We start from the raw sequence: 21,205 nt of genomic DNA, 5'->3' as shown, positions 1-21,205 counted from the left end.
CCCCTCTTTCCCTGCCGAGTCCTCAGCCTTCTAGGCGGTTCTTGTCGTTCTCCATCCAGATTCATGGGCCCTTGGCCCTGTTTCAGAGAGAATTACATATAAAACTACCTTCTGAAGAGTTTGGAGGGCTCCATCCAGGTTGCTAGTATATGTGTTTTTAAGCACATTTTAAGAGAATGAAGCAATGTTTTCAAAGATCTCTAAAGTGGGTTTACCCCAGACGGAAACAATCTATTTGGAATGCTTGTCCATGGTTATTTAAGTTACCCACAGGGAAAAGGACATTCTAGTAACCACATGCTGTTGGGGACTTTGATCTCTCTCAGCTGCCACAAGCCTCCCCGAGCTCAAAGGGTGGCAAAGATGAGGTACAGCATTTGGGGAGGGGTGGTGCTCTCCCTCCCTGACCTGGTGAGGTAGACTTGGGGGTGGGGATGACTCGGATGATTCTGAAAGAAATTAAACAAACTGAGTAACCTTTTTACTTTGGACAACTACTCTCCCAGGGCTCCTCTTAGCTGCTTCCACACAGACAGGGCTCCTTTCCAAGCCTTGAGGCCTCTTGTCCAAGCCAGCTTTGCATCTCCCCAGACCCTCATGTAATCCCACTGCTCATTTTATGCCATTTCCTCTGTCCCCCAATTTTCTCTGCTTAGCTGCTTCCACACAGACAGGGCTCCTTTCCAAGCCCTGAGGCCTCTTGTCCAAGCCAGCTTTGCATCTCTCCAAGACCCTCATGTAATCCCACTGCTCATTTTATGCCCTTTCCTCTGTCCCCCAATTTTCTCTGTGTTCAGAATTTACAACAGGTGGTGGAGGGGTTGGCAACTTAGGAACCTTTAGGTCTCCACAGATCACCTGTGAAAACTGCCATGATGTTGGAAGGGCCCTTGAAGAAATGTGTCCCAGATGAGGTGGGCTTGGTCAGGACTCTGGACCAAGAGTTTGAGACTGTGTGCCTGAACACCCAGCACAGCCTGTAAATATGAAACAGCCTGCAGCTATGCCCCCCTGTGTCTGTTATCCGAGTGTCTGTTGGCATCAAGGAGAGATGAGAGGCAACCTTAACGCATCGACTATTACACAGCAGTAGAATTTGTGGGAACAGAGCAAACAGCAACAGTATTGATGACTTTCATCTTGGCTGTGGATTATGTATTTTACATCACAAAGCTGTGGAGTTGTGGAACTTGCTCTCCAACCAACAGACACCACATTTCCAGCAACCCTACTGCTTACCAAAGGATTGCCACCACCTGGCTGGGTCAGCTATACTTGTCTTCTTTAACCTAATGGTTATGCTGCCCTCCAGTGGCTGCCCTGAGTAATTACATATCTGCCCGGCTTGAGATCTCATTCCTGATTTTAAAAGGTGATATTCAAAGGTCTCAACTCTGGGAATCATTTCCTTATTGCTCCTGTTTCATTCACATCAGACATAACAGAAATCTTCAGCAAAAACAACAGTAATTAGAGGAAAGATGAATGCGTTACTTTCCAGCAAATAGCTATTATTGAGTTGACATCTGAGGGCTGGCTGAACCACAATTATTGGGATGATCCAGATTTTATTTTACTCCCTAATCCCCAGATCTGATTTTAACTTGGACCATCCAGTAAGCATTTTTATTTGAACCAGGTCCTATAGACTAGGTATCTGAAATCCTCCTCTCCCTACTCCTCCCCCCGCCCCGGAAGGAGGCTTTCTGCTTATGATGGGCACTTTGACCAAGGGTCCCCTGGAACATACAGTTGTTTAAATTTGCATTTCTCCAGGAAGGCTCTAATAGCTAGAGCGAGTTTGAAAAAATGCCTCTCAAGTTATATTTCACATCTGTGCATTACAGACCTGACTCAAGGACCATTAAGTAGTGAAAAGTAATTAGGTTGATTTATTCATTTTCTTAGTGTTTAGGCAAGCCACATCTCCTCTCAGACACTGTTTTCTCATCCACAAATTGAGGGTCATACCTATTATCCTTGTCTCTGGATATTGTTGTAAGAATTAAGTGAGATGAGATGAGAAAGTCTTTTGCCCACTGTAGAGCTCTTTGCAACTGTTATAAGAATGCTGACCTGATCTCTCACTTCTAGCTCCAGTATTACTGAGAAAGATCCAAGCCGAGATGTTTCCTGACCACTCTGGAGATGTAAGATTAAGCTGCCAGTTTGCAGAAATTCATGAAGATTCTACCATCTGGTGGACAAAAGATTCAAAGTCAATTGCCCAAGTTCAGAGAAGGTGCAGTATTTGCTCTTGGATACTTTTCATAGTTGCTGCTTATATCACAACATAGTTCTAAAATACAATAATAATATGATGAAATAATACATTATAGGAAGTAAAAAGGGAAATTGGAGTAAAAAATCCACACCCAAAGTATCCAAGAGATGTAAGTAATGGAAGACAGGTGTCTGGACAGGGAAAATGGTGGTGGGTTCTTGCCCTGGCTCTTCCCCCATTGAGTTCCATGGCCTTAGGAAATCATGAAACCTTTCATTACGTTTAAAAGTGTAATTTAAAAGTTTTAATTAAAATTTTAAATTCTAGTTTTTAGAATCATTACATTTAGGGAACCACATCAAATTATCTCCTAGTCTAAGGCTCTGTGATCTGAAGATTTAAGAGCTGTCTTCTGTATGTTTGTGAATTTTGCTGTTTTCTGTTTCACAAATTCCCATTAACCTGACAAAGGTCAAACAAAGTGAAGAAGGTGAAGCAAACGGAAAAGACAATCCATGCAGTTGCAAAAAAGTAGCTGCGCCTCAGGGGTCTTTGCTGTTTATAAGTGACTCATGGCTGAGAGCTCTTTCAAATAGCGTACTTCCCTAGTGAATACCTTCCTTCCATCCAGCCATCCAGCCATCCATCCAACTGCCCATCCACCAGCCAACATTAGACTGTTCTGAAGATGACATGAAATAGACCTTTAAGTGATTAGCACAATACCTGGTACATACCAAGTGCTCAATACACATTAGCTATTATCGTCCTCCTCACCATATTCATGAGTTTTTCTTCTCCCTTATTGTATCGGGGTTTATATTTGGGTTTAAAGTTTTCAGGTTTCCTTCGAGCACAAGTCATATGGATTAGTAACATAACTGAGGTGAATTCTGATCTGAAGTTCTGATGAGCTCCCAGAATTCATAATTCTAGTTCTTTGCATTATTAATAACAGTCCACCCTCCCATATGTTTCTATGCATTAATATTGCATATGGGAGTGAGAGTGTTAAACCAAAGTTGTACTGATCATCCCCTACAGGTGAATAAATGATTTAAATGGCATATCACGATCTTGTCCTTCAGCCAGCTCATAGGCTGAAAACATTAGGCCTGAGAAACATTAGTTCCTATTGCATTAAGTGTATCAGAAAATGCAACCTCAGAGTGATGACAGGTGCCAATGTTAATGTGCCCCACTTCAGTGCAGGAGACAACTCCATTGTGTCCTTGACCATCGTCCAAGCCAGTCAGAAGGACCAGGGCCTCTATTACTGCTGCATCAAGAACAGTTATGGAAAAGTGACAGCTGAATTTAACCTCACCACTGAAGGTAAACCTCAGCTTTTCAGGTTCAAATAAATGAGAACCGCTAGCATCTACCAGTTAAGAGTGTTCATTTGTACTGAAGGCATTCTGTTCTGTATCTTCTTCCAGTTCTCAAACAACTTTCCAGTCACCAGGACATTAAAGGTAAGCTGATCTGAGTGGGATGTCAGGGTAGCGGGCCCACCATAAAGCATGATGTAGCTCCTGGAGTCAATGGTAGAGGCATATTCCTATGGACCCTTCTAACCACGCAAGAGAGAACTCAGGAATGACTGAGAAAATGAATGAAAATCCATGAGCCATTTCAACCTGGCTATAAGGCCAATGATAAGTTCTCTGGGTTACGAATATCCAGAAGTGTATCATTTATGACAAGAGATCAGATTGTAGGGGGTGGTTGCTGGGAACATGTCGCGAGGGAGTTGGGGTTAGACTTTTCCCTTTAAGCATCAGACTAGCGGTCAGCCATCTGCATGGGGTTGTTCAGCCTCTGGCACTAGGTGACACGTTTTGTTGCTTTAATTTAATTTCACTTTGACTAGCTGAGCAGATTCCCAAAGGGAGCCAGGTGTCTAGGAGAAAACTCCATTCATTTGCATCATAATGAGAATGAAAGATGGGTGGTAGGGCTCTCCTTTGGCACTTGTGCACACCTGGTGTAGCCACAGCCCAGCAGCTCTCCTGAACACTCACACTGCCCCTGGGCTACCCACTGAGTACAGTTTAGTGGAGTCCATGCTTGTTGTAATTTTCCCTAATTCCTTTTAGGGAATATTACCCATTCCCACACACGTGCCCACCCCCACCCAGTAGTGTGCTGGTAAATTGTTAACAACATGGCTTGTTGGGAGCGGGGGCAGGGGAACCTAAAATATATAGTTTTCCAATACTCTCACCATGGCCAATTTTAAACTGACAGTGTGGCATCACGAGATCATGGAGCCCATAGTCAGCTCTCAGGGAGCAGGTTGAGCACACCTCTCAGTCCCCCTCACCCCATGTTACATGGCTCTTGGCACAATGTAGGACCCTTGGTCACACTTAGGAGAAATAGGAATGAAACTCTGATCATTAAATTGATTTTACATCTTAAAGATTTGCCTCATGTGCTGATTTGTAAAGCAAATACCTGAAATCTTTGTGAAAACAAGACAGTAAAGATACAGTAACATTCAGTACGTAAAAGGCAAGGAGCTGGGATCTCGACTTCAAAATGCTCTAGAAAATATTGTGATATTTATCCAAAACAGCAAACTTAGATACAAACTCTTCGAAAACCCACTCAAATGCTAACTACCCGTCTTTACTATGTACTGTACTTGTGGTATAATTTTAAATTCTTCCCCTGCTTCGGCTCCTATCTCTCCAAGAGTCAAAATTCACAAGAGAATGCCCTTCCTTCTGACCTTTTGGAAAACAGAATGACCTTTAGAAGAAAGCTGTTTCATCAGCTTCTCAACATTGGTTGGCTGTTACACACTAGATACTTGCTATGATCTCAATATTTTAGGTTTGCAGAAACTCATTTCTCAAGGTCTGTACCAGCCAGGAATGGACCCCAGTGGGGATGAGCTGCTGGCCACCTGGTGGAAATAGCGCACCTGTTGTAGCCCTTTGATTCCAACCACAGGTTTTGGTCTAGACCCCAATGACATCACCTTCACCGGCTTCTCCCTGAGACTGTCGGTTCCAGTTTCAGTGACTCATCGGGCTGTAAGCCATACTTGTCCTCTCCCTCTCCTTGCACTTTCTGATGAAGACACTGAATGACTGTCACATTATTTTTATTTGGAGGGATATTTCTCAATAAACATGTCACTAATTTAATTTTCTAGAGAAAGAACAAATAACATTTTACAAGTTTATTAATTAGAGCAATAAACTAATTAATAAACTAATAAAACTAAGCTGGAATGTCCTGGCCTGTGTAGCTCAATTGGATGGAGCGTCATCTTGTACACCACATAGGGACAATGACAAGTGTGACCAATAGAACCTAGAAGGGGAACCACACTTAACTCCCAACAGAGGCATAGCTCAAAGCTGAGATGGGGAGATGGGCATTGAGGAGGATGTAGTGGATGACTAAATTTGAGCTACGTTTTAGGATGCGAAGAGATTGAATTCAGCCAACTTATCTTCAGAGAAGACTTCCTCCAGGACAGCTACTTTGGGGACCGCCTGCGAGGTCAGATCGCCACAGAGGAGCTGCACTTCGGAGAAGGTGTCCACCGAAAAGCCTTCCGCAGCAAAGTGATGCAGGGCCTCATGCCCGTCTTCCAGCCCGGCCATGCCTGCGTGCTCAAGGTGCACAATGCCGTTGCCTATGGGACCAGAAACAACGATGAGCTCGTCCAGAGGAACTACAACCTCGCTGCCCAGGTGGGTCCACCTGCCCTAATGGTGTCACTTAGGTGTGAGAGGGACCCCTAATAATCAGACTCAGAATTGATGGGAGTCTCCAAGAGGGTGTTTTGCTCCCTTGGGCTGTGGTGTAAGGGAACTGCTGGATTAAGGCTGACTGCTGGGAATCATGTCTCAGTTCCCAGGAGTATTTCTTGGCCTCGTGCCAGATGGGACTCAGCCTATGTTTGGAGGCACCTCCCAGTTCTGACCTGGGCTGAGGTCATTTCCTGGGAAGCCCCATGAGTTCCCTAAGGACTTGAATCTACTTGGACACAAGATGATATGGAAATGGGGGTCCTATGCTGTACTGGACACCAGGATCCCCCAAAACAGCTAAAATTAGAAGTTGTTCCTGAGTGTTTTGTTTTAGATGGAGGTGGGATATATTTAGAAGGATAGGGCAGAATCGGTTGTCCTGTTTCCTGCCTTCCTAAGTTTGGTTTAATGTCAGCCCATAAGCTATGAAGGGAGAGTGACCCGAGTCTCTAGCTGAGTCTCCTCCTCTCTACGCTTGAGACTCACAGAGCTCCTGTTAGTTTCTCTCCTTGCCTCCCCCTCCCACTTTGGTCCATGTATTTCACTCTTGACACCAACTGGCCAAGCCTCTGGTAGTGCTGGGTCTAGCACTTCTACAAACTAGGTGCCCTTTAAAAAGTTTTACCTTCAAAATGATTAGATTAGACTTAGATCAATGTTTTGGGTGCTGTCAAGCACTAACCATCCATGATTCTCTCAGATGTGGCTCTGTCATGTGGACTTGGTGCTCACGAAGGGCAGCCCCTCTTCTGTGGGGATAGGATTTTGCTAATAGTATTTAATTCTCCAAACCCACCCTTCTTTCTTCTTTTCTTTCACTGAGCATTCCTTCCAACTTAGCGGTCATCTCACCCAGTCACGGAAAATGCCCCAGCACCCAGACTCCCACTCAGAAATGCCATTCGGAGTGGAAAGCAGAATCCAGTATGCTTTTCCTACGCCAACAATCTTGTCAAGGTGTTCACTTTTTACAACTCCAATTAGACCTTTGAAGAAGAACCTCAGATGGGGGAGCTCATGGGAAACCAACCAGCAAGACCCAAGGTTTATCTGACATCCTTCCAAGGGGCCAGTCCTCTTAGTTCAAGGATGGACTTCAGCCTTGCAGTTTATAAGTTTTATAACTCAGGGACACCTGGCCCCAGAGACCATGTGACCTTCACCTGGATCATTCCTTCAGGTCTCAGAGCTCCTCTGCCAGCTCTCAGTTGCAATCATTGTTGCTTCTATGCCCCCAACCAGGGGGTGGGTTTGGGAATCCATTGGCCTGACTATGTTAGGAAATCTGATTAGCTTTACCAAGCAACTCTCTGAATTTCCTCTAATCGCTTGGATTTTCCATGTGTTTGGGTGATATAGGAATGCTATGTCCAAAATACTGCCAGACACTATGCCAAGATCTACGCTGCGGAAGCACAGCCTCTGGAAGGCTTTGGAGAAGTGCCAGAGTAAGTGTTTCCTCTCTTGAATTTCCACCCCTGACTTGTTGGGGATTTGGGGGGAACCTGAAGGGACAAGAGGATGAGAAAGACCAGGAGGACAAGCATTTCAATTGGTCGCTATCTGTAAGCTATAGGGCACCCATGGCTGCGATCCTGTTCTTCATTGGTCACCAGAGGCTTCCAGAAAGATACTTGATAAATATTCTTTAATAAATGTATGTGTGGATGGATGGATGGAGAGATGAATGAATCCAATACATGTATCTATCATGTTAAGTAGAAAAGAAAGGATATGTACTCTCATGAATATTATATTGTCTAAACAATAAACAAATATAAGAGACCATAAGAATATTACAAAATGACTAGTCCCATGAAGAAAATAAAATATGGTGCTGGGTCCAGAAAGAGTGAATTGGGTGATCAGGATTATAGGAACATAATACCCACTTCCGGGAATTCTACAGAGATAAATTAAACTGATTGCTTTTATCCACTCACCGACTATTTGTTCACCCAAGCAAATTTTGGTATCCACTGCTCTGAAGATGGATTGGGACGTTTCAATATCCAAGCCCCCTTTCCTTCCTTACCATGGGAGAATTTGTGAACATGTGAATGGTGATAGTATATGGAGGGCAAAGTCCCTACAAAGGAAAGTGGCGATGGTTGTTTAGGATGGGGAAATGAAAACATGTTCTTGGCTTTGGGGCAGAGAGAGTAAATCAGGAGTAAGAGGATAGTAACAAACAGAAGATAAAACTTGAGACCAGGGATTGGCAAACTCTTCCTGTAAAGGGGCAGATAGGCTATTATGTAGATACTTATGTAACAAATCCTTGTTGATGAATTTTAAAATATAATAACAATTAAATATAATTTTTGATATATAGGTTTACTAGTGAGAAGAATGGAATTCTTTTTTTAAGTAAAATTTTGCTTAATTGGGGTTCAGGCTTAGTGTTTCCTATGATCAAATTGATGGGCAATGTTCATCTGTAAAACTCATTCTTAGCTTGTGGACTGGATTTGGCCCATAGGCAACAGCTTGTCAACCCCACTGTCCACATAGTTTCTTCTGCAGTAAGTAATGGGTAAGAGAGGAGAGTTATGTTGGGGCGTGCTAGAATTTCAAGGTTAGGAAGAAATGAGGAACCGGCAAAGGAGACAGACAAGAAGTAGCTGGGGAAGCAGGAGGAAACCAAGAGGAAGTGAGTTTCTGGAAGGCATGGGAAGGTGTTTCAAAAAGAAGTGAGTCAAGTGCCACTGAGAGCAAGTAAGATGAGGGCAAGTAAGTCACCATTAGACTCAGCAACATGGTGCTCCTGGGGCCCATGACTGAAGCTTCTTCAGTGGGAAAGCCTCTTTGAGTGGGTTCAAGAGACATGGAAGGGGAGGGACTGGAGACAGTGCATCCAAAATGGATTTGAGCTTTGATGTAAGCTCTAAGTCAGTGGTTGTAGACCGTGGGGCCTACATGCTCTGTAGAGATTCTGCAGCACGTTGCTATGCCATTGAGAGTGATGCTGTTGAACAATATCCTTGAGCATTTGAGAGAGGTTGGGATCTATGCACCAGAGGGAGAGATGCTTCATGCAGGAGCAAGAGGGCTCATGCATAAGAGGGGCGGGGCAGCAGAGGATATGGGCGCAGACTTTGGGAAATGGGAATATGTGGGGTGGCAACTTCAGATGTTCTGTTCTTATTGATTGAGGTTTCACAATGGAACAGGAAGTAAGGCCATCAGCTGAGAGTGAGATTGGGGCGGAGGGGCGGGGGTGTGGGGGGTGTAGGCGGTTAGAGGTGAGAGGAGCTGGTATGAAATAATCATCCCGGATGGAGTGACAGTAGAAGGACTAGTGCTGGAAGATGCATTCAGGATCTGATCTCTCTCCAATCCCAGCTGTCATCACTCCTGCACAGCCTCCTCTCTGGTCTCCCTGTTTCTGCCCTTGTCCTTACACAGTCCATTTCACACAGAGTGGCAGAGTGATCCCTGTAACATAGGATCATGTCACTCCTCTGCCCAAAACTCTTCAATGGTACAAAGAGCAGAGTTTTTCAAATGGCCAACCAGACTCCCCAAGGGGTCCTCACTCATCTACCACAGCCTCCCTTCCTGTTCACTGCACTGCAGCCACACTGGCTCCTCACTATTCTTTGAACACATCAGGAATGCTCCCACCCCAGAGCCTTTTCCATTTGTTGTTCCTTCTACCTGGAAGGTTCTTTCCATGGATATCCTCATGCCCCTCTACCCCCACTTCCTGCAGATCTCTGCTCACATGTCCTTTATTAGCAAGGCCTTCTCTGATCTCCCTAAATAAAATAGTAGCTCCTCCCCCACCCCTGGATCTCCTAGCTCACCTCCTCTGCTTTGTTTTTTCTCCTAGCACATAGCAACATGCATTTACTTACTGTCTCCTCCATTTAAATGTAAGATCCATGAGAGCAGAGCCTGTTTTCTTTGCCGCTGTTTTCTGGAATAAAGTCTGGGAGTGTCTGACACCTAGAAGCCACTGAATGAGTATTTGTTGATTTGTGGACTGGAAGGAAGGAAGGAAGGAAGGAAGGAAGGAAGGAAGGAAGGAAAGGAGGGAGGGAGGGAGGAAGGAAGGAAGGGAGGAAGGAAGGTCAGAGGAAGGATGGAAAACTGGATATACGATGGATGGATAGATGGATTCTAGTCATATGATCAATGGGGCCATTGAGATATGGCTATAGTGAGACATTCATTTCTACCTGAGTAATTAAACTCCATCCCAGGAGGAGTTTCTGACCAACTCTAGGGACAAATAACAAACAGAAACTCACCCTTTTACTCATTGAATAATCATTGGGGGGGTGGGGGGGGTAGTTAATCTAAATCTAGTGGAACCCAGGCATTTATTCTGTGTGCCCATGTTCTCATCCTTTCCAGGATCATTCCTATTTTTCTCATCCATCGGCCTGAGAACAACATCCCATATGCAACAGTGGAGGAGGAGCTGATTGGAGAATTTGTGAAGTATTCCATCAGGGATGGGAAGGAAATCAACTTCTTGAGGAGAGACTCCGAGGCGGGTCAGAAGTGCTGCACCTTCCAGCACTGGGTGTACCAGAAAACGAGTGGCTGCCTCCTGGTCACTGACATGCAGGGTGAGGAAGCAGCATGATCCGGGCCCGGGGGTGCGGTGGGCCTGGGTGCTGCTGGGGATGGGGAGGGAAGGAGAAGGACAGGTGTGCTGGGTGCCTTTTAGCCCCTCCAGCAGCAGAAGGTGTTACTAACGTCTCCTCAGAAACAAGGTGGGACAAAGGAGCCTGAAGTGACCAGCCAAATGGAGTCCAACGGCGCATTTTAATAATTCGTGCTGATAATGCCGCCCCATTGCAACAGGCAACCAACGATTGGCAGCAGCTCCCAGCTGCCCTATCCTGGCGGAGCCATGTGCCGGTGCTCGCTTCTCCAGCCTTTATTGTTCTATCCTCAACAGGCACAGGTTCAGAAGTATATGTGCAAATCCGGATGTGCCAAAAGTTAAATTCAGATGTAATCATTCATTCTTACTAGGTGAAAGGGTCTCTCGTAGTTACTTTAGGCTTCAAGCTCCCCTGATGAAGCTACAGCATGTCTTCCATTTCTACACACATTTTTGGGAAGGCGTTTGTGGTATGAAGTGGGGATGTCATACTTCGTCTTCCCACAGAAGCAGCCCCGAGACAAGTGGCAGTTTGGGGGTCCCTGAGACCACCGTCAGATTCATTAATTTGCTGGAAGGACCCACAGAACTCAGAAAAGCCGTTATACTCATGGTTACGGTATATTACAGCCAAAGGACACAGACTCGGATCAGCAAAGGGAAGAGGTGCATAGGCAGAGCCCAGGGCCGGCAGGCAGGAGCTCCCAGCTATCCTATCCTGGCGGAGCCATGAGCCGGAGCTCGCTTCTCCATCCATGGTGCCAACCAGGGACGTTCACATGAGCCTTGGTGCTCAGAGGTTTTATTAGGGGTCCATCGAGTAGCCATGGCTGACTGCCCATGAAATTGACCTTAGTCACTAGCCTCTCCGGAGGTCAAGTGATACCACACGACCCAAGGTACCAGGCAGGACATGCCAAGGGCTTAGAATTTACCCCATAGGAGTTGGATGAGGATTGAACCTTTACTGCAATTATCCAGGAGGGGATCCCGGTATACACGGGTAGGAAAGTGAAGTGTGACAGGGAAAGGGAAGGCAAGCAGTTACCACGGTGATCACCTGAAGCTCACGCCTCCCGGGGGAACTCTGGGAGCCTGTGCAGAACACACATGTCAGAATCATCGCACCCAGGGAGTGACCCCTGTAGTTACCAGCGGAAGGCTGCACCCACACATGGGCAAGCCAAGCTGAGCAAAGCAGGGTCCTGTGATCAGAGAAAGTTCTCAGGCAAAGCAATGCTGGTGGTGGCACCGGAGGTGGGGCCAGTGCGTGGAAGCGGTTAGTGTGAGGGCAGTGGGTGGGCACCGACAGCCCTGCCACAGGGGTTTCCTATTCCTTTTTTGCTTTCCCAATAATCGTGCTAAGAAAAATCCCAACTATAATTGCATGCCTACTCGATGTCAGACATGGTTCTATACAGGATCCTGAGGTCTAGCACCAGCCTGGTGGTGGAAAGCAAGGCTGCCCCTGGGTCCTGCCCCTGCTCCTCCACTTGCTGGCTGTCAGCCTTGGGCAAACTGCTCACCTCTCTGTGCCTCAGTCCTTTTCACATGGGGCTGCCATGAAGATTAAATGAGAGCAAAACATTTAGTGAAGCAAGTGTTTCCTTCTTTTTAAAAAATTTTTGGGGGAATAACCATAGACACAAGAAATTGCAAAAATGTCCAGAGAGGTCCCCATGTACCCTTCATCCAGCTTTGCCCAATGCTAACATCGTACATGACTGTGGTGCATATCAAAACCAGATTGACATTGGCACAACCTGATCAACAGACTACAGACCTTCCTTGGATGTCGCTAGTTTTCGTATGCACTCATTCTCTCCTATTATTTTTGTTTAATCTTTGAAATAACTCTGCAAAGAAGATCATGTGATCCCCATTTTACAGATGAGAAAACAGAGGCCCAGAGGCAGTGATTTAATTGCCTGCTGTCACTCAGCTAATAACCAGAGGGATCCAAGACTTGAACTCATAATTTCTGGCTCCAAACCCCAAGTTCTTTGCACTAACTCACAAATTTGCAAGAGATTTCTAAGTGTCAAAGGCTCCCGTGAGGGACTCCTCAAAGGTCAGCTGGGAAGTACATTACCGTCTTGCAGATGGGGCTGATCTGCAGATTGAAGGCAGCCATCCCAGCTGCCTTTCAGAGACTGCCCAGCCACACACTCACAGATGCGGTCTCAGCAGACAGCCATCTATCCTAATTAGACGCTGCTGTGCCATCATTGATGGCCCCCTTCTCTTCTCCTTCAGAGTTCATTTCGCAGTAGATACAGTTCTTCTACTGAAGAGCAACACCCTGGAGCTTCATGCACAGCTTGTTTCGTTTCCAGGCACCAGTAGACAGCTCTAGTGGATATTACCTCTCCGGGTAAATGAGGTGTGCGGTTTAATGTGGCGTTTCTACGGCGTTTATTTACCCTCTGCTGCTGCTAGGAACAGTTTTTATTTTTTTATTGCTATCATCTTTATGGTACAAGATAGCCCATTCTCTAAACAATATCCATATTTTATAAATGTACCGAGGCACTGGAATTAGCACAAAATAAACAAACAAACCCAAACTCAACCATTACCTTCTGAGACTCCTAAAAGCTAACCCCTCCCAGTTTGCATTTGCTTGTTGATGGGATTGAGGCGGGTCCTGCAGGTTTGAGGCATGAATGCAGAGCCTGGGATCTGGCCCCAGGATATGCACAGTGGGAGGCCCCTAGGGCCCCTACAAAGCTGCCACCCCCAAGGCCCAAGAACTCAACTTCAGGAGGACGAACTCATATTGCTGCTGACTCCTTTCCTTCCGTCAGAGACAAACTGCAGATGACTCTTATCCCCAACACAGTTTAAGAGCTGCACGCTAGAATTAAATTACCCTGCAGAGACCTTCTAACCTTGATCGAATTGCTGGCAAAATATTAAAATGAGAGAGAGAGAGAGATTTCCAAAATCATATTATAGTTTTCTAAACTGTGACAGTAACTGTGAGAAGCAAGAAAAGGCAATTCTTAAGTTCAAGGACCTTCTGCCAAATGACTTTAAAAATTTTTTTATTTATTGAATTTTAGAGAGAGAGAGGGAGAGAGAGAGAGAGAGAGAGAGAGAGAGAGAGAGAGAGAGAGAAACGTTAATTTGTCATTCTACTTCTTTATGCTCTCACTGGTTGTTTCTTGTATGTGCCCTGGCCGGGGATCGAACCTGCAACCTTGGCCTATCAGGACAATGCTGCAATCAACTGAGCTACCGTCCAGGGCCACATGGCTTTTAAAATTGGACTCTGTGCAACTCAGAGCTGTGATTTTTCACTACAACGTTCCACAAAAATAGGCGTCTGAAAAGGGCTTTTGCAGTTTGGTGTCTTTTTCTTTTTTAAGAATAGACCCTGTAATAAAAGCTATGTGACGTATTTATACATACGTTCTAGTTGTTAGCAGCTTTCAAAGAACAAGATGGATTCATTGCCAACCGTAAAAGGGGCTTTTAAAACACTCACTGACTCACCCAAGTGCCGTGTCGAAGTCAGCTCACCGCTGCCCTGCAGAAAGGCAGGGCTGACAAGTTAGCCATCAGCTCCAACCTCAGGGTTGGCTTTGGCAGGATGCAGGTTCCTTTGTCCACAGCCCAGGCTGGCATCTGTGCTGTCAGGCCCCTCCGTGAGCAGTCGCCTGCTGGTGGTGGAGGAGACACCATCCCAGCCTGGCTCACACAGGACCAGGCTGGGGCCAGACTGGTCAGGCCACACTGGAGGGGTAGCGCTGCCATCAGAGGCTCGTCGCTAGGCTGCAGTGGTGAGATTGAAGCAGAGGTCCACTGAGCTGGAACAGGTGCCCCTAGCCACCGCCCTAGAGAGCCAGGCTCCCCGAAACTGCTGCGTCAGAGGCCTGCCTTCCGGTCACGGTCCCATACAGCTGGATGCATGTCTGAGAGGCCCCTGCTGATGGGACCGGGGCGGTGTGTGTTTATGCAGGAAAGGGCTGTCACTACCTCTCTGTCCTTTCAGAGCAGCCCGGATAATACCAATTCTGTCTTTGCTCGCCCTTCCTGTAGGTGTAGGAATGAAGTTAACCGACGTTGGCATAGCAACATTGGCTAAAGGGTGAGTAGAAAAAAAAAATCGAGTGCATCTTATCCATCCCAAACTCTGGGCTTCCAAACACCTCCTGCGAAGACAGTTCCACCGAGGTGGGCAAAGCAGATTTCTTGTCCTGACTGTGGTGACAAATGTTCTTGGGACGAATTCAATTCATTTCTTCACTTACATAAAACATGAATGGACTGTGTCCTTCCAGGGAAACACAGCTGGGTCCTAACTTTGAAAGAACTGAGAACTCTGCAAAGGAATGCCCTGGGGCAATGCCAGCAGTCCTGGGATTCCTTTTCACTACGATGTCCCATTTTCTACATTTACTATCTTCACTATTCGAAGCATAAGTAGAAATATATACATACTGCATTCTACCACATGCAGTATTTGTTTTGCATATTTTTATGTATTTCCCCCCAAGTGCCCTTCAGGCAGCCCCCTGGTGATGGAGACAGGAGCAAATGGCTCTGGAAGGGCTGTGACTGGTTGCCTGGCTTGCTGTCGATGTTTTTGTTTTCCTTTGCTTGCATGGAGTGTGCCCAGATGGCACTGCCACTGTTCTCTGGGGTATCTCTGGCAAACTGTGCCTGCTCGCTGCCTTAGCCATGACCGAGAAGGCAGATTCTTTGTGGTTCTTGGTGAAAAAAGAGTTCTGGGTTGGAGCTGCTGTCGCCTGGGCCACTGCTGATGTTCCCAGGAACTAAGACCCTTTGTAAGGAGGAGGAAGTAGAGGGCAAACGACTTTCAGAAGGGATGGCTTCTGTTTTAAAATGTAAGTGTTATTACTGTTCAGGTATGATCAGGAGACGACTGCCATTGAAAAGGCAGTTATTACTCACAGCTCCATTACTCATAGGTCCCCAGAGAAGGGGGCAGGCCATGCCACGGGGGGCAGGGGAGTGGGCACAGAAGCGAAGCACCAGCCTCAGTCAAGGGGCAGGAGTCAGGGGAAAATGTGGGCAAGACCTCTTATTGTGGTTTCTGTGGGGAGGAATCGAGGAGCGGGCTTACAGTTGTCTAGTTTGAACATTCTCAGTGAGCTCTGGGGTGTGGGGCTGTCCCTAGTTGTCTGGTACCTGCCCTGGGGAGACAGTGGCCCTGCCTGTGAAACCCCAATAGAGGAGGAAGTAGAATCGGATTGGTTAGTTTGCATATGAAAGGCATTCTAGAAGGCCAGTCATTTACTCTCTCTAGGAATTGGCCAGCCCCAGGGAGGGGCAGTCTCTTCAGGGCCAGTGAGGCTCCAGATGTCCAAGCATCAGAAATAGACAATAAAACCCTATGGTGAATAGAGCTTTCTCTCCTGAGCTGGTAACGACTTTTCCGCTTGAGCTCCCTGGCATTTCAGCTCGTAGGCATCAGCAATGCTTTCACAGATAAACTAATTTCCAACCTTAATGAAGGATGAAGAAAAGTAGAGGGATTTGGGGGGAAAGTGGACAGGGGACCACTCTTTCTTTTAACCTCCAGATCAGTAAGTCTGAGCCATAGGTTCTCACTGATCACACAGAGGGTCTGATTTGTTTTTTTTTTTTAATTTTTATTTTTAAATATATTTTTATTGATTTCAGAGAGGAAGGGAGAAGGAGAGAGATAAAAACAGCAATGATACCTCAACATAATAAAAGCCTTATATGACAAACCTACAGCCAACATCATACTCAATGGGCAAAAACTAAAACCATTTCCCCTAAGAACAGGAACAAGACAGGAATGCCCACTTTTATCACTTCTGTTTGACATAGTACTAGAAGTGCTAGCCATAGCAATCAGACAAGAAGAAGAAATAAAAGGCATCCAAATTGGAAAAGAAGAAATAAAACTGTCATTATTCGCAGATGACATGATATTGTACATAGAAAACCCTAAAGCCTCCATCAAAAAACTACTAGACTTAATAAATGAATTCGGCAATGTAGCAGGATACAAAATTAACACCCAGAAATCTATGGCTTTTTTTTATACACCAATAATGAACTCACAGAAAGAGAAACTAAAAAAAAAATCCCATTTACCATTGCAACAAAAGAAAAATTAGACACCTAGGAATAAACTTAACTAAGGAGGTAAAAGACATGTACTCAGAAAACTATAGGACACTGAAAAAAGAGATAGAGGAATTCATAAACAAATGGAAGAATATATTGTGTTCATGGATCGGTAGAATCAACATCATTAAAATGTCCATATACCCAAAGCAATCTATAGATTCAATGCAATCCCCATTAAAATACCAATGGCATATTTCAAAGTCCTAGTATAAACTCTCCAAAAATTCATATGTAAAAAAAAGACCCCGAACAGCTGCAGCAATCCTGAGAAAGAAGAACAAAGTTGGAGGGATCACAATATCAAATATCAAGCTTTATTATAAAGCCGCTGTTCTCAAAACTGCTTGGTACTGGCACAAGAACAGACATATAGACCAATGGAACAAAACAGAGAACCCAGAAATCAACCCAAGACATTATGCTCAATTAATATTTGACAAATATCTTTACTGATACAGCTCCTAGGACAATGGAAACTAAGGAGAAAATAAACAAATGGGACTACATCAAAATAAAAAGCTTCTGCACAGCAAAAGAAACCATCAACAAAACAACAAGAAAGCCCACTGCATGGGAGAACATATTTGCCAATGTTATCTTCAATAAGGGTTAATATCCAAAATTTACAGTGAACTCATATAACTTAACAAAAGGAAGATAAAAAATCCAATCAGAAAATGGGCAAAGGACTTAAATAGACACCTTTCAAAAGAGGACGTACAGAAGGCCAAGAAACATATGAAAACAGGCTCAAAGTCACTAATCATCCAAAAGATGCAAATCAAAACGACAATGAGGTACCATCTCACACCTGTCAGAATGACTATCATCAACAAACCAACAAACAACAAGTGCTGGCGAGGATGTGGAGAAAAAGGAACCCTCATGCACTGCTGGTGGGAATGCAGACTGGTACAGCCACTGTAGAAAACAGTATGGAGTTTCCTCAAAAAATTAAAAATGAAACTTCCATTTGACCCAGTAATCCCACTTCTCGAAATACATCCCAAGAAAACAGAAATGCCAATTAGAAAGGACATATGCACCCCTATGTTCATAGCAGCACAATTTATAATAGTTAAGATTTGGAAACAGCCTAAGTGCCCATCAGCAGATGAGTGGATTAAAAACTGTGGTACATCCACACAAAGGAATACTATGCCACTGTAAAAAAGAAGGAACTCTTACCATTTGCAACAGCATGGATGTGGGCACGTGACTTGCAGTTCTTGCAGCCACCGATCTACAGAACCGTGACCCAGGGGGCTGCCTCGAGGATTCCCCCAGTGATCCACATCTTGTCCCCGACGCTCAGTGCGTACTTGGTCAGCATCGGTTTCCATTCCCCGCCATGCCTCCCCGCCAATGACACCAGAGTAGTTGAACTTCATACTCTTATTTAGAACAACTCTCTACCAAAACAAAGCAGAAACTTGCCCAAGAAGCTTCAAAAAAAAAACAGCTGAAGAGCATGATTAAGACATCTTTTAAAAGCATCTCAATAGCTTCTGGGAACCCTGGTCATCTTTTTCTCCTAATTTAAAAAGAAATCCATTCCCTTGGTTTTGTTCTCAGCTATAATGTGACTTGTCCGGCCTGGGACAGCTGCCCAAGACCCATTAGATTAAGAACTGATGGCTGGAGCCCAGTGCAAAATGCTGTCTGTAAAGTGTTACCGCCTTCCCTCCCAAGGCGTGGGCAGGAGCAGGAGCGGGAGGGAAGGGCATTCTGAAGAGTCTGAGAGCTTTATTGTTTATTCTTTCCTTTATCTTTTCCTTTTAAGTCACAGTTTCCCCCCAAAGAAACATACCTTAGAAGCCCAGTTTAAAACACGGATAGGAGGGGAACCTCCAATGGTAGTGAAAGGGGTGGCTGGGAGATCTTGAAAGTCCCTGGGAAGCCCTCTGCTTTGGGATGAAACCAGCCACCACGTCCAACCTTCTTACTTCCCACGTGAGGAGCAGCGGGTGCAGGAGAAGGGGGCAGCCTCCGCACAGGCAGGCCCTGCAGGAGGTCAAGTGCCTGAGGAAAAGGGCCGATCCTCCACATTCCCAGGCAAGATTCAATTGAAGAAGCTCTCCAGGGGAAGCCACAGCTGCCAAGTGGAGCTCAAACAACGAGCGGAGGCTTGGGGAAGGCTCAGCTTCAAAGGCAGCTTACAGACAGGCAGAGAGAGAGAGAGAGAGGTCTGGGGGGACGCAATGGAGATGGGGGGAGAGAGCAGGAGAGAAGATGGATGACGTGGCATCGATGAAGCACATTCTCTTAATTCTTAGCAAACACCCTCCGGTGCTCTGCGCACCTGCACCGGAAGGGAGAGTTGCCTGGGGGATGGGTGCAGTCCTGAGAAGCGGTGCTCCGTGGAGGCGGCAGGACATAGGGACTTTTAGCTGCATTAGGAAGATCACGAGGCATGGGCGGGAGAAGCAATCAGGAGGCAAATCTGACTTACTTTAATAATAATAGTAATAATAGTAATAGTAATAATAATAATAAATATTATGAGTTATTTAAAAATAAAAATATGCTCTTAAATGTAGGGCCTGCCCTCTTTTGGCCAGCAGAAGTCAGGACCTTTTTGCAGGAAGTAGAGCCATTGGGTCATTTAAAGAAAACATCCCCTGTGTCTCAATCCCCATGGCTGCTGACACCCCCATCAATGCCACCCATCTTGTTCTCTGACGTTAGAGGGTGTGTACTATTTTGAAGGTAAACAGTTACTTATTTCATAAAATAAAATAGGGAACTGTTATGACTTATTCATTTTAATGCACCTTTGCCTGGTAGCCTGATCCTTAAACAGAAGTATGTCATATTTCTCCTGGGAGCCAGCAGTATGAATATGTCTGCATATGCATCGCCCGTACCTCAGTACCCATAATGTTTCGGCAATGTTGAGTACAACACGTCAAGTTGCAAAGTTTGACAAATAGGATTGTTTCGCCATCTAAGAATCCATTTTCTAGGCAGACCCAACAAGATACTGTTGAACAGATTTCTGGTTTGAAATTGCTCAGCCATTTAAAGCTCGCTGAAGGGGAGAAGGGAAAATGCCTAATTCTGTCACCGGGGATTTGGAATTTTAACCGAGCCAAACCCAAACCAGCGCAAACCGACTCCTGCAGGGAGCGACCTGCACCAGTCACAGTGGGTCCTGCCAGCACACGCCCCTCCTCAGCCAGCAGCTGTTTCTGGAGAGATGGCGAGACTGCGATTCAACCACCAGAGGGCAGCAGAGCCAACACTTTTGCCCTCTTTAGGCTCCTCCAAACGGCCATTTCATGCTGCTGATGAAGTAAAACAAAGAGATGTGCCCTTCTTCCCAGTCAGTAGGCACTGGACGAAAACAGGACGGGTCTGAAGAGCCACAAAGGACGCCCCGTAGTGTGGCCCCAGCCAGCATTTCGCCTGTCTACCTTTGGAAGAGAGGACTACAAGGTGATGAGGCGGAAGGATGCGTGGTAACCAAATTCGGAGAACCCTGAAGGCCCACAAATGGCTTGTTCCCCACGGAGGGGCAAACATGAGGTGATAAAGACCAACTATCAAGGCAGACGCATGCTGAGGACAGTGGCCTCGAGAAGGCAGGCTCTACTGGCATCAATGTGGCCAGCTCTAGTCCTGCAAGCCATGCAGAGGAGGAAAGATTAAAATAAACTTCCACGTTCAGTCAAGCCCAGGCTTTATCTTACACACACCTCACATGCGTGCACACGCACCTCACATGTGTGCACACGCATGCACATGCGCACACACGCATACTGTACGAGGGGTTTATTTCAATTCCATGTCCTTGTAGCCATTCCCTATAAATTAAAAATTTCTTTAGAAAGGATATCAAATGAAAACGTGGGTGATCGATAGCTTCTGGCTTGCGTCTCAAAGGGTTATGCAAATGTGGGAATGCTCTAGGTTTTCCTGGCATCACCTAGTTTTCTTTAAACGAGCCTTTTATGAAGCGAGACAAGAACTTTGATTTCTGGAGCACAACCAGAGCTGGAAGTTCCTGCAGCTTTTCTCTGTCCCTCCCCCCCCCTCCGCCCCCTCCAGGTGTGTTTAGAAACTGAATTGCACGTGATAAGCCAAGAGAGAAGCCAGCCACGCTGTCAACTGGTGATTTTTGTCTGAGTCTGAAAGGCTCATCCATTATCAGGACAAGAGGAAAGAAAGAGGGGTGGTTTTTAAGCAAGAAATCGGCCTCACACAGTTTCAGCCCGTGGGGAGTCCAGGCTTACCTCAGAGATGCTGTGGGCCTGGGGCCAGACCACCGCCATCCAGCCAGTCACCACCTTTCTGCTGGTGGAAGGTCTTGCCTTAATTTGCAAAGAACGCAACACCTGTGAAGCGCAGTAAAGCGAGGCGTGCCTGTATTGAAGAAATCTGTGTCGAGTGAGGGCAGGGGGGAGGGGACTGTGGAAATCGCTTTCTAGTTCCCCCCAAGTGAATGTTACAGTG

At 45.8% G+C, this 21,205-nt stretch overlaps 1 protein-coding gene across 1 annotated transcript in view; it reads left to right on the top strand.

The window, feature by feature from the left end:
• Window positions 1-21,205, top strand: part of ALPK2 (alpha-kinase 2) — a 102,580-nt gene that overhangs the window by 77,671 nt on the left and 3,704 nt on the right. Inside the window, exons 6-12 of the mRNA XM_005875294.2 lie at window positions 2,095-2,242; window positions 3,432-3,559; window positions 3,664-3,699; window positions 5,663-5,937; window positions 7,357-7,445; window positions 10,360-10,577; window positions 14,663-14,711. Of these exons, the coding sequence (XP_005875356.1) occupies window positions 2,095-2,242; window positions 3,432-3,559; window positions 3,664-3,699; window positions 5,663-5,937; window positions 7,357-7,445; window positions 10,360-10,577; window positions 14,663-14,711 (943 nt within the window). The remainder of the gene's footprint in view (window positions 1-2,094; window positions 2,243-3,431; window positions 3,560-3,663; window positions 3,700-5,662; window positions 5,938-7,356; window positions 7,446-10,359; window positions 10,578-14,662; window positions 14,712-21,205) is intronic.

The sequence above is a fragment of the Myotis brandtii genome, unplaced genomic scaffold (assembly GCF_000412655.1).
Source record: "Myotis brandtii unplaced genomic scaffold, ASM41265v1 scaffold457, whole genome shotgun sequence".
Taxonomy (NCBI): Eukaryota; Metazoa; Chordata; class Mammalia; order Chiroptera; family Vespertilionidae; genus Myotis; species Myotis brandtii.
The sequence above is the reverse complement of the archived record's forward strand: the minus strand, read 5'-3'. Positions and strand labels throughout refer to the sequence as shown.